Below are 13,689 nucleotides of genomic sequence, written 5' to 3' on the forward strand. Positions count from 1 at the left end.
TTAAGTTAACCAACTATTGATCCCAACTGCAGCAAATAACAGTTTCTGTTGTACTACAGGCTCTGAGAAGTCCTGTAGAAATCTTAACTTGTTCACTGAAATGCCCTATGCTTACTACCTGCCGATGAAATGTCCAGATCTGTCATCCTACTATGTGTCCTCATCATTAAGCAACTGAGAAGTAGAAAAGAGCATACAACAGCTGGAGTTATGTTACTGTTTGATACCAGGAAATCCCATGGGCCTAAAAGGTGTTTAACTATTAGGAAGGTGCCTGAATTTGATATTCAGTCACTGACATTAAGTCAAGTTTTTACCTGCCACTCAACTGACAAGTTGTTTATTCCTAAGATCAGGGCAACTCAAAATGCACTAAAAATGTTTAAGTAATTTAAAAAAATCAATCATCATTACTAATGGCACAGGGATAAATATGCATTTCAAGGCTCAATTCACGACATATGTAAAAAGTGATGACTAACATTTATAATTATTATAAAAGTCCAAGATAAGTCAAATGTATACTTCATGTTACAGTTTTTAGTTGCTCTACATCTAAATTAAAAAGTACCACTGCAACGTCCATTATATAACCTTCTTGACATTAAAACCAATTAGTAAAAATTAGGGTTGCAGAAGAAGTTGTTTCTCCAAACTTCTAATTTCAACATCACTTATAAAATATTTCTATTTTAAGACTATTACTAAAAATAATTATACTAAAGTATGCTATATAACATACTATTTTTAAAAAGAAACGGGGACTAGTTAATCTCTCTTAACTAACGCTATTGAGTTAACGTCTGGAGCAGACAAAGAACAAGTTTTTATTGCTTCTCCTATTCACATGTGTGAGTTTCTGGAAAATGAGGTACTGAATGGCTCTGACTTGGCCCTTCTTAAAGTTCAGGCCTCCACAGGTTTATTAAGATTAAACTGTAGCCATTATTTTATAATAACTATAAATGGAATATAACCTTTAAAAATTGTGAATCACTATGTTGTACACCTGAAACTTACATAATATTGTACATCAACTATACCTCAACAACAAAAAAGATTAAAATGGATCAAGGAAATACACTATCATTTATTTCTATGAATCAGGATTTTTCTCCTCAAAATTGTTTCGTCAAAACAAAACAAAGGGGCTTCCCTGGTGGCGCAGTGGTTGGGAGTCCGCCTGCCAATGCAGGGGACGCGGGTTCAAGCCCTGGTCCGGGAGGATCCCACGTGCTGCAGAGCAACTGGGCCCGTGTGCCACAACTGCTGAGCCTGCGCTCTGAAGCCTGCGAGCCACAACTACGGAGCCTGCGCGCCTAGAGCCCGTGCTCTGAAGCAAGAGAAGCCACCGCAATGGGAAGACCATGCACCGCAATGAAGAGTAGCCCCCGCTCACTGCAACTAGAGAAAGCCCACGTGCAGCAACAAAGACCCAGCGCAGTCAAAAACAAAACGAAAAAGCACAGTAATTAATAACATTTTACAGAACCCCAGATTTCAGATTTTTTATTCATCCATATGGCTTTCCTGTTCTTATGGACTAATTTCAAATAAATAGTTGGTATACACTTAAACTTATAAAATAAATTTAAACTGTTAAACTGTTTTTGCATATTTTCTATACCAGAATTCTTCATGAACTCATTTTTAAAAGTTTCACTGCTAAAGAGGTTTAAAATCACTAACTTTGACTTCTAGATCATTTCTTTCTCATGAATAACTTCCTTCACTACGGTCTTATTCACTAAATAACTGCCAGGCTGGTTTCCCAGGACACCGCCAGGACATCCCGTAACTCAATGCTATCAGCGCTTCCTGGGGGCCTCCAGGACATCTGAGTGGCCCAGGTGCTGAGTTTCCGCAGGACTTTGCAATCTGGAATAGCATCACCCAGGGTTCAAAAGTATTTTAATATCCTGAAAGTGAAACCTCTAATCCAGCAGGGGAGCCATGGGTCTGAGAGAACGAGAGCCTTCTTTGGAGGCTGGTGAGCTGGGGCCAAAGGCAGGACGCTGCTGCCCTTTCATTTCTTCTCCAGCTCAGCGGGCGGGGCAATAAACAGCTAACCGTGCTGATATGCTTCTGCTGACTGAGGTCTCCCTGCTTGGCCTGGATACGTCGTCTGTGAGGACAAACCGTGGTTTCAAAGCGACGGCCGAGCGATGGAAGGTGCTTTACCTGTTCTTCTGAACTGTGCTGGCAAATATTCTGTCCTCGTATCTCTGTCGAGCAGCATTACCACCAAACCCAAGAAACGTGGCCACGTAGACGCGGTACACGTGCTCAGTTTGGTGAACGTCACATCCCAAGTTAAATTCGGCCAATAAGTTCTTAGCTACTTCTTCCTACAGACGTAAGGATCACAAACTTTAGTATTTTAAGCAATACAAAAACAATTACCTCCTGTTAAAAAGAGGGATCCACAAAAATTTTCATCAAAAAGGAGCAAAAATTTCTGCATCTGCATTTCCCAAGGGTCCTTCTAAGCCTCCCTCCTAATTCAATACGACAATCCTGACTTCAGAAATTTCAGATGGGCTGCACATTTGTGATACTGATATGACTTTCTGAAAAGGGACGTTAGCAATGTGGTTTCATATCCTCTGATCTAGTCAATCTACTTATGGAATCCTGTGCTTTGAAAGTAATCCTAAACATTGAAAAGTCTCTATACACAAAGATGTCCTTTGCAATTCTGTGACAGAAAAAACTGGATGTCATCTATATATACAATCCCAAGTAGGGGTTAGTTAATAATGGTAATAAAGTTTATGGAGGAATATGCTTATGCACTGCTAAATAAAGGACAAAAACGGTACAAATGGGAAGATTATAACAACCATATTTTTAAACACTATAAACAGATAAAAAAGAATGAAAAGAAATACGCCAAAATGCTAACAATAATTTTTTTGGATGATGCATCCATGGGAAATTTTTATTCCTGATTTTTCAGTATTTTTTTTCCAAACTTACTTTGCTATCAGTTTCTTACTTTATTTGAGGGGAAAACATGACTTTGTACAAAGAGTGTAATAGTTTCTAGAGGCATGTCTGGATGGGAAGCAGGAAACACAAATTGTAACACTCGAATTTACAAAGCATTTTCTAGGGAGCTTAATAAATACTTCAATGATGTTTACTGAGCTGACACGAGGTGCCCAGCAGGCCATTAGATATACTATACGCACTACCTCAATCAGCCTTATGCTAACCCTCTGTTAGAGGCACTTGCAGTCACACTTATAGCTGAAGAGGCTCGCTCAAAAAAGCTAAGTGACTTGCATAAGGTCCCAGAACTAGTGAGGGCAGGGTGACGACACAGCTCGGGCTTGTCCAGCTCCACTCTTTTCTAACCACTCACTCCGCTAGGTATTACTCTAGAGCTGAATGGAGACGGTAATAAAGACACAGAGCAATTCAGGAATGCATCTGGACACCCTCTACAGAAGGCCACCCAGCCCACTGGGAAACTACAGTACCGAAGGGGATATGCAGAAATGACAGAGTAAACCATGAGTTCAGAAACGTGGAAGCAGTGGATACAAACCTCTGTCCTTTCCAGAAAAATCAAAAGCTGTCCGAGCCACACACAAGAGTGTTTCTCCCAATTATAACTTAAGAAATCTGATACTATTATATTAAGTTCTACAATACCTGTTGAGAAAAGAAGTGACTGGAAACAGCAACAAAAACTCAAGTGTGTGGCTGACATATACACCAAAGGAAAATCCTAGGTAAGTTCAGAAAACAAACCAGCTGACTTCAATGAACAAACACAAACGGCTTAGTGGAGGTTTGCCTTGGTTTCCTCCTGTCTCCTTTCTCCTGGGCTGAGAAGGTGGTACCCTCAGCAAGCACGGTAAAGACGCGTTCAGACTCAGAAAACAAAACAAAAATGGATGGAGACATGTTAAATGAAAATCAAACCAAACAGAAGGAAATTTGTACAGATAATAACCTGCTGTGAGGAGGCAAAGCTTACAGTTTTGGGGACTTCGTATGCTATCTGGGTTGAGACGCCTCCCATGTCGAGAATACCGGCTGTTCTTTTACGGAGAATGGCTTTGCTGCTTTCGCTACCAGGGATGTTAACTTCCATGACTGCCTCATCATCTGGAAAGAACAAGAAACAGCCACTGGAATGGAACAGATGCAGAGAAGCGGGATCTTGTGAAGAGTCACCCTGCTTTGATGGTGGGTTCAAGGCTGTCTAGGCAGACCCAGCTTGCTCCTCCCCGCTAAGATCAAGTTTACTGTGTGACACAGCAGCACCTCCCACTCTGCTCCTACACACCCAGCTGTGTCACAACACTCAGTTCCTTTTTTATGCTTTGCATGAAATAGGAAAAGCCATAATTTCCACTTAGATACATCTGTTGGAAACACGATACTTACCATCTTCAATGTGCTCGAATCGTCCAAGGACAAAATTAATGCCGATCCAAGCATACACACCTAGAGACGTTGTAAGAAGAGTAAAGTTTTAAAATATTCTATATAATCCCAATCATTGCAGTCAGTGCAAACATTTACTTCATTCCCTGATAAGCTGTGAAAACATTATCTGAAAAACTACATTTCTATTGATGTATTACCTTTTCCTAGTGGTTTTCCAAGAACTCTCAGCTTTTAATTTTGTAGTTTCATACCATTTGCGTGGGTTGAAAATATAATTCCCTAGGCACTCCCGTTCCTTTGAAATTTATAGGTTGTTTTGAAATACCGGAGTTTTCACTTTTTATGAGGTTAAACCTATCAAGTACAAGGTTTTAAAGACAAGTGAACTCTCACCCTTCCATTCTTTTATCTCACACTTTCACCCAGTTCCCAAGTCTGATTCTCTTTTTACAACATTTTCTACATCAGATCTTCACCCATTTTCATTACTGTCTTGATTTAAGCTGGTACAGAGACCTAATTGACTTTCCTGCCGCTACTCTCCCACTCCAACCCATGCTATCCTCTGCTGGGCTGATCCACAGAGCAAAGTCCAAACTCCAAAGCCCGACAATTCAAGACCTGTCCAACTTGTTTTTAATTGAATAAATTTGGCATGTAACATTGTGTAAATTAAGGGATACAGTGTGTTACTTTGATACGTTTATATATCGTAATATGATTGCCCTTGTAGCGATATTATCACATTACATCATTATAGTACAGTATTATTGTCTATATTCACTATGCTGTGCATTAACTCTCTATGGCTTATTTACCCACTGTTACAAGTTTCTACCCTTGAACACCATCAATCTTATCTCCTGACCCCATCCCCTAGTAACCAACATTTTACTGTCTTTTTACACGTTGGACTTTTTCAGATTCCACAAATAAGTGATATCTTACAGTACTTGTCTTTCTCTGACTTATCTCGCTCAGCATAATGTGCTCAAGGTCCATCCATGTTGTCAAAAACAGCAGGATATCCTTCCTCCTTTCTCATGGTTGAATAAGATTCCATTGTGTATATCTACCACATCTTTTTTTATCCATCTGTCTGTTGATGAACATTTGGGTTGTTTCCGTATCTTGGCTATTGTGAAGAATGCTTCAATAAACATGGGACTACATGCATCTTGTCAAAATTCTATTTTCATTCCCTTTGGGCATATACCCAGAAATGGAATTGCTGGATCGTATGGTAGCCCTATTTTTATTGAGAACTTATTTTATTGAGGAACCTCCATACTGTTTTCCGTAGTGTTGGGACAAATTTTCATTCCCACCAACAATGTATAAGGTTCCCTTTTCATCACATTCTCACCAGCACCTGTTGTCTCTTATCTTCTTAAGGATAGCCATTCTAACAGGTATGAGGTGATAGCTCACTGTGGTTTTGATTTGTGTTTCCCTGATGATTAGCGATGTTGAGCATCTTTTCATGTGCCTGTTGGCCATTTTGACATCCTCTTTTGAAAATGTCTTAGTTCTTCTGCCCATTTTTAAATCAGATTTTTTGGGTTGTTGTTATTAAATTGTATAAGTTGTCTATATATTTTGGATATTAACCACTTACATGATAGATGGTTTGTAAAAAGTTTCTCCTATTCTGTAGGTTGTCTTTTCATTTTGTTAATTATTTCTTTTGCTGTACAGAAGTTTGAGTTCGATGTAGCCCATTTGTTGATTTTTGCTTTTGTTGTTTGTGCTTTTGGTGTCATATCCAAAAAAACATTGCCATGACCAATTGATGAGCTTCCTCCTTTCTTATTGAAGTTGTATGGTATTGAGTCTTATGTTTAAGTCTTTGATCCATTTTGGGTTAATTTTTGTGAATGGTGTGAGACAGGGGTCCAATTTCATTGCTCTGCATGTGTTTCTCCAGTTTTCCCAGCATCATCTGTTGAAGAGACTGTCTTTTATCCATTGAGCTTTATTGGCTCCCTTGTCAAATATTAGTTGACCATATATGCCAGAATTTAATTCCAGGCTCTGTACTGTTCCATTGGTTGCTATGTCTATTTTTGTGCCAGCACCATACTATTTTTATTACTATGGCTTTGTAGTATAGTTTGAAACCCAGATGCCTGATTGGCTTTGTTCTTTTTTCTCAGGATTGCTTTGGTTATTCGGGGTCCTTTGTGGTTCCACACAAATTTTAGGATTGTTTCTTCTATTTCTGTGAAGAATGTCTTCGGTATTTTCATGGGGATTGCACTCAATCTGTAGACAGCTTTGAGTAGTATGGCCGTTTTAACAATATCAATTCTTCTGATCCATGAACATGGGACATCTTTCCATTTGTTTATGGCTTTGATTTCTTTCAGCAAAGTCTTGTAGTTTTCATTGAACAGCTCTTTCACTTCCTTGGTTAAATTTATTCCTAAATATTTTACACTTTTAGTGCTTCTGTGAGTGTGATCATCTTCTAGATTTCTTTTTTAGATGTTTCATCATTAACATAAAGGAATGCAACTAATTTCTGTATGCTGATTTTGCATCCTGCCACTTTATTGAAATAGTTGATTAATGCAATTAATCAATATTTTTGACTGAGTCGTTAGGATTTTCTTTGTATATGAACATATCATCAGCAAATAGTGACAATTTTACTTCTTTCCTAATTTAGATGTATTTCTTTGCTTTGCCTAACTGCTGTAGCTAGGACTTCCAATATTATATTGAATAGGAGTTATGAGAGTGGGCATCTTTGTCTTATTCCTGATCTTGGAGGAAATACTTTTGGTTTTTCTCCATTGAGTATAATGTTAGCTGTGAGTTTGTCATATATGGCCCTTATTATGTTGAGGTATGTTCCTTCTACACCCAATTTATTAAGGGTTTTTGCTTGTTTGTTTGTTTTACCATGAAAGGATGTTGTATTTTGTCAAATGCTTTTTCTGCATCTGTTGAGATGAAGTGATTTTTATCTTTCATTTTATTGATGTATTAACATTTATTGATTTGCATATGTTGAATCATCCTTGTATCCCAGGGATAAATCCCACTTGGTCGTGGTGTATAATCCTTTTAAGGTGTTCTTGAATTCAGTTTGCTAATACTTTGTTGATTTGTCGAGAATTTTTGCAGCTGTATTTATCAGGATGTTCGTATATAGTTTTCTTTTCTTGTGGTATCTTTATGTGGTTTTGGTGTCAAGGTAATGCTGGCTTTGTAGAATGAGTTTGGAGTGTTCCCTGCTCCTTTCTGGAAGAGTTTGAGGAGGATTGATGTTTTCTTTAAATGCTTGGTAGAATTCTCCAGTGAAGCCATCTGGTCCTGGAATGTCTCCTCTTTCATTTCTAACTTGGAGTCTTTTTGTTTTTCTTAGTCTGGCTAAAGGTTTGTCAATTATGTTTATCTTTTCAAAGAACCAGCTCTTAGTTTCGTTAATCCTTTCTATTGTTTTTCTGGTCTCTGTTTCACTTATTTCTGCTCTAACCTTTATTATTTCTTTCTTTCTGCTAACTTCGGGCTTAATTTGGTCTTCATTTTCTAGTTCCTTAAGGTGCAAAGTTAGGTTGTTTGAACTCTTTCTAATTTCTTAATATATGCATTTATCGCTATAAGTTCTCCTCTTAGAACTGCCTTTGCTGCATCCCACAATATTTGATATGTTGTATTTCCATTTTCATTTGTTTTTGAGATACAGTAAGTCCCCTACCTACAAACCTTCAAGTTGTGAACTTTCAAAGATGCGAGCATGCATTCGCATGTCCAATCACATAAGTTAATTCACATGTCTGGCATACACTGCCACATGTGTGCATCCTTTACAAGTAGCTGTGCTTCTGTGCACTTTACTGTACAGTACTGTATGGAATACAGTAGTACAGTATCTTTATTTCAAGCCCAGAACCTGTGCCATCAATGTCAGATGTGAGTGAAATTGCAGCTTGCCCTCGTCTCCTACTGCTGACGATCCTTCAGCTCTACCATCTCCCACCTCCTCTCCCTCCTCCAGTCAGTAACTCTTCTTGCCTGTTCACTCCATGCCAGCCCCTGTATGCCAGCTGTTGTACCATACTACTGCTTTTCAAGGTACTATATTGTAAGATTAAAAATGTTCTTTATTTTTTGTTTTTTATGTATTATTTGTGTGAAAAGTATTATAAACCTATTACAGTACAGTACTATATAGCTGATTGTGTTAGTTGGGTACCTGTGCTAACTTCGTTGGACTTATGAACAAACTGGACTTACTAACATGCTCTCGGAACGGAACTCGTTCATATGTAGGGGACTTACTGTAATTTTTAAATTTCTCTTTTGATTTTGATTTCTTCTTTGACACACTGGTTGTTGAGAAGTATGCTGTTTAGTTTTCACATATTTGTAGATTTTCCAGCTTTCTTCATGTTGCTGATTTTTTGTTTCATACCATTGTGGTCAGAAAAGATAGTTGGTATGATTTCAATCTTTTTAAGTTTGCTAACATTTGTTTTGTGTCCTATCACATGATCTATCCTGGAGAATGTTCCATGTGCACTTGAGAAGAATGTGTATTCAGTTGCTGTTGGATGGATTGTTTTGTGTATGTCTGTTAAGTTTGCTTGTCCTGGTTCAATTCCAATGTTTCCTTGTTGATTTTCTGTGTGGACAATCTATCCATTGATGATAGCGAGGTACTGAAGCCCTTACTACTGTTGTATTTTTGTCGACTTCTCCCCTAAGACCTGTCAGTATTTGCTTAATATATTTCAGTGCTCAGGTGTTGGGAGCATATACATTTACAATTGTTATATCTCCTTGATGTATTGACCTCTTTGTCATTATATAAGGATCTTCTTTGATACTTGTTATCCTTTTTGTCTAGAAGTCTATTTTGTCTGATATAACTATGCCAGCTTTCTTTTGGTTTCTATTTGCTTGGAATATCATAGTTTATCCTTCCACTTTGAGCCTATGTGTGTCTGTAGAGATGAAATGAGTCTCCTGTAGACACTGTATAGTTGGGTCATTTTTTTTTTTTTTGATCCATCCAGTCATTCTGTGCCTTTCGATTGGTGAGCCCAATCTATTTACATTTAGAGTAACTACTTATGTGTAAGGATTTACTACTGCCATTTAATCTTTTGCTTTCTGGTTGTCTCTCCACTGTTTCTTTTTCCTTCTGTTTCTGTCTGCCTTTGAAAGTTCATGGTTTTCCATGGTGATTTGCTTAGTTTCCCCCTTTTTTATGTTACTTATCTCTGTTTGGATTTTTATTCTGTGGTTACCAAGAGGTTTACATAAAATATCTCACAAATAGTCCTTTTTCTGCTGATAACAATTTATCTTCATTTGCCTGTAAAGGTCCCATCCTTTTACTTTTCCCCTTTTATATTTTTCATGTCACAAATTCTCTTTTTATGCTGCAATTTTGTTACCAAGTTGTAGTACCTGTAGTTATTCTTAATGCTCTTTTCCTTTAACCTTTATGCTATAATTGTTTAATACACTATTCTAAAAAAAGATTTAGTTTTCTAATTCCATTTATCACCTTAATCAGAGTTTTGTGTACTTTCATCTTTTCACTTCAGCTTCAAGAGCTCCTTTCCATATTTTTTGTAGTCTAGTGGTGGTGAACTCCCTCAGCTTTCGTTTATCTGGAAAAGCCTTTACTTCTCCTTCATATCTGAAGGATAACTTTACTGGATAGAGTATTCTTGGTTGGCAATTTTTACCTTTCAATACTTTGAATATGTCATTCCACTCCTGGCCTATGGTGTTTCTCCAGAGAACTCTGGTGATAGCCTAATGGGGTTTTTTTGTAGGTTACTGTCTTTTTTTCCCTGGCTGCATCTAAAATTTTTTCATCACTGACTTTGGACAGTTTTAATATAATATGTCTTGGATAAGGTCTTTTGTGTTGAAATAACGAAGTGTTCCATTAGCTTTTGGACTTGTATATCCAGTTCCTTCCTCAGGTTTGGGAAGTTCTCAGCTATTATATCTCTGAATTCTCTCTGCTTCCTTCTCTCTCTCTTCTTCTTCTAGGATATCCATTCATCTTACATTGGCTTTTCTAATGAAGCCTGATAGTTCTCATAGGGTTTCTCCACTTTTTAAAAATCTTAGTTCTCTCTCCTCTTCCACCGGAAACGTTTCTATATTCCTACCCTTGAGCTCACTTATTCTCTCTTCATCTGATATGCTCTACTTTCAATGCTTTTTAATGCATTCTTCATCTCATTTATTGAGTTCTTCAGCTCTAGAATTTCTGTTTGGTTCTTTTTTAGAATTTCAATCTCTTTGCTAAATTATTCTGTTTGATAATTTTATTCCTGAGATCACTGTACTGCCTTTCTGAGTTTTCTCGTACCTCGTTGAATTTCTTCCTAATAGCTATTTTGAATTCTTTACCAGTTAGACTGCAATATTCCACGTCTTTAAGTTCAGTTGCTAGAAAAGTGTTTTTCTTCTTTTTGTGATACCACACTGCTTTGATTTTTCATAGTGTTTGATGAAAAGTGCCTCTGTCACTGCATTTGAAGTAGCAAATGACTTTCCTATTTAAGTAAAGCTTTGTTTACTATCATTCTAACAATTCAACACACTGGTCACTAGAAGCCTTTGTTTTGTTTTCTAGAAGGTGGCACTACAGCACAAGTTTTTGGTTTTTCTTACCTGAGCTGACTCATCACTAAGGTTGGGAGTATGAACATAAAAAAAGCCAGTGGAAAGGGAAAAAAATGGATGGTGACAGAGTTGGGGAGATGTGTGCTTAGCACCTGGGGCTTTGGGTGTGCCATAGCCCAGAAGAGGATCCCTGAGTGGAGCAGGGGGAGTCCCAGAGGTCTGTGGGCTGTCATCTTGCTAGAATCCCAGGGCAGACAGCAAGAAACTCATTCCTTCAGCTCTCTCTGCCTTCTTCTCTTTTCTTTCTCTGCTCCCAGTTGCTGTGGTCTCTCCTCACAGAGTCCTCCAGCTGCACTACTCAGCCAGGTAAACTCCCCACCCCAGCTTACCACCTTCACCCTCCACCTCTTCTGCCAGAGGTTGTGCTGGCCCACTGCCACCCCTGCTGCTCCTGGCCTGCCTCTGTAGCCTCCTCTGAGATCCAATCCACCCGCTTTCTTGGGCACTGATGAGTTGATCTCTTGGGTGTCCTAGTGTGCTGTGCAGAGGCACTTGTTTTTGGTTATGGATGTCCAATTAGTTGTAAATCAAAGGGGAGAGAGAAAAGGAATCATGCATGCCACCATGATGCTGACATCACCAAGACCTGTCCAACTTTTAATATTACCACAACTTTTTGAAAGGGCCATCATCCCACCAAATTAAAATATTTTTATTCCTCTGTCCATAGTGCAGCTTTTCCGACCTGTGTTGACTCAAATCGTTTCTTCTGCCTAGAATGAGCTTCCTATCCCTCTCTCAGAGTCCTAGCCTTACCATGATTTGGCATGCTGTGTTTATGATTAACCCTTGAGGCCCACTTCAAACGTCACTTTCTCCATGATGCCCCTAGTTAGGAAAAAAAAAAGTCTCCTTCTTTCAAATTTCCATGATAGTTTTTCCTTATCTTCCTTATGGCATCTAAAACTCTGCCTTATATAAGCAGCTAACTGTGTACCTTACTTGTCTATAAACAGCTTGATGGCAATATGTGAATTTCACCCGATTTTTGGCGAAATGATAGATGATTTTGAAATAAATGCTTTTTGGTCTCCATTTACAGCAAGCTATTCCCCAAATAATTTCAGTGACTTGTCCTTTCATTCTCAAGTAGAATTATTTCTTTGAAAACAGAACATTTCTTCAGTGTATCAAAGTCAAGAATAATTTCCCCTTCCTAACAAGTAAATCAGTAGAAGGTTCCAACAGTTCAGTAATTATCATAATTCCAGAAAGCTGTATAACTTAGGCAAGGAACACAAAGCTTTTCTATCAAAACAAGTCTAAAATATACTTCCTAAATGTGATGAAGACAAACCAAGTTATTTTTTAATGGCTTAATGTTTGGATTATAAAGACCAGTCATGTAAGAAACTGATTTTTCCATTTAAAAATTATAATATTTGAAGGCATGGTTTCCCAAATTTTAAGATGTTAAGAGTAATTTAATAAAGTGTACATAAGGAAGATTGGGAGGACTTAAAGGAATAGCTTCCCAAATTTCAAGTTGAAGACTAACATACCAACCTTCTTGTTTCCCTGAAATTACTTCTGCATGAGAGTCAGAAAACAGAAAGTCGAAGTGCACGGGGATGTCGGTCAGAAGGTCTTCTAGAATGGCTTTCTGTTGACTGTAAGAAAATCCAAAAATTTACATATCAATATATTATATCCTGAATTTTTCTGTTTTAGGAAGAAAAAAAAAACCCTATAGCTCTGGTATATCTTATGTGAAAAAAATAAATTTTAAAACCAAAGCAGTTCATTGAAAAGACTGTTTATTTTACATGAAGGAATTTTCATGTAAAATAGACAGCTAGTGGGAAGCAGCCGCATAGCACAGGGAGATCAGCTCGGTGCTTTGTGACCACCTAGAGGGGTGGGATAGGGAGGGTGGGAGGGAGACGCAAGAGGGAGGAGATATGGGGATGTATGTATACATATAGCTGATTCACTTTGTTATACAGCAGAAACTAACACAACATTGTAAAGCAATTATACTCCAATAAAGATGTTAAAAAAAAAAAAGAAGGAATTTTCAGAAGTTGTGTAAATTATGTGATTCCGAGATGTAAAACTACAACTGCAAACAATTCTTAAACTAATAAAATAGAAAATCAGTTCTTTTTTTAATGACAACTTTACAGTTTACTATTTATAGTCATAAATAAGTACATTAAAAGGTATTTGGTGAGTTCTGACTAAGGGAATAGGTCTGGTACTACTCCAGATTTGAAAAAAGAATTTTTAATGTCTTCCTTTTGATGATGATGATGGAAGAGGAAGACAAGGAGGAGGGAGATGAGGGGGATGAAGAGGGAGAAAACCCACCACAGCCAATACCACCACCAGGCTGGCTGGCCCTGCCCTCGTGGGAAGGATCACCTTTCGGGGAGGATTCTCATTCCAGCTGTGCAGAGAATGTAGAGAGGGGTCTCTTTGTGTTTTGCCCGTGGTACATGCTCTGCAGCGAAGTTCAAGAGTGGAGAAATGTAATCACTGACTTTCTCTGGAGAGGTAGCAAACTCTGAAATGCCTACAGAAAAAGGACACTCATGTTAACAAGTAGATACTTTAGCTTATAAGGTATGCTTCTTCATAAACTGTCACTGTTTGCAGATGACATGATACTACACTTAGAAA

General features: G+C 38.1%; 1 protein-coding gene across 5 annotated transcripts in view; it reads right to left on the bottom strand.

Moving 5' to 3' along the window:
• The window catches only part of ENTPD4 (ectonucleoside triphosphate diphosphohydrolase 4), a 40,811-nt gene that overhangs the window by 9,079 nt on the left and 18,043 nt on the right, over nucleotides 1-13,689 (bottom strand). For 4 of the 5 annotated variants that reach the window (XM_068551755.1, XM_068551757.1, XM_068551756.1 and 1 more), the window contains exons 5-9: nucleotides 13,432-13,582; nucleotides 12,574-12,677; nucleotides 4,402-4,461; nucleotides 3,965-4,119; nucleotides 2,182-2,348 (exon numbers count right to left, since the gene is read on the bottom strand). In XM_068551755.1, coding sequence (XP_068407856.1) covers nucleotides 2,182-2,348; nucleotides 3,965-4,119; nucleotides 4,402-4,461; nucleotides 12,574-12,677; nucleotides 13,432-13,582 — 637 coding nt within the window. The remainder of the gene's footprint in view (nucleotides 1-2,181; nucleotides 2,349-3,964; nucleotides 4,120-4,401; nucleotides 4,462-12,573; nucleotides 12,678-13,431; nucleotides 13,583-13,689) is intronic. The other variant, XM_068551758.1, reaches the window with a different exon arrangement.

This window comes from Eschrichtius robustus, chromosome 10, assembly GCF_028021215.1.
Source record: "Eschrichtius robustus isolate mEscRob2 chromosome 10, mEscRob2.pri, whole genome shotgun sequence".
In the NCBI taxonomy this organism is placed as follows: Eukaryota; Metazoa; Chordata; class Mammalia; order Artiodactyla; family Eschrichtiidae; genus Eschrichtius; species Eschrichtius robustus.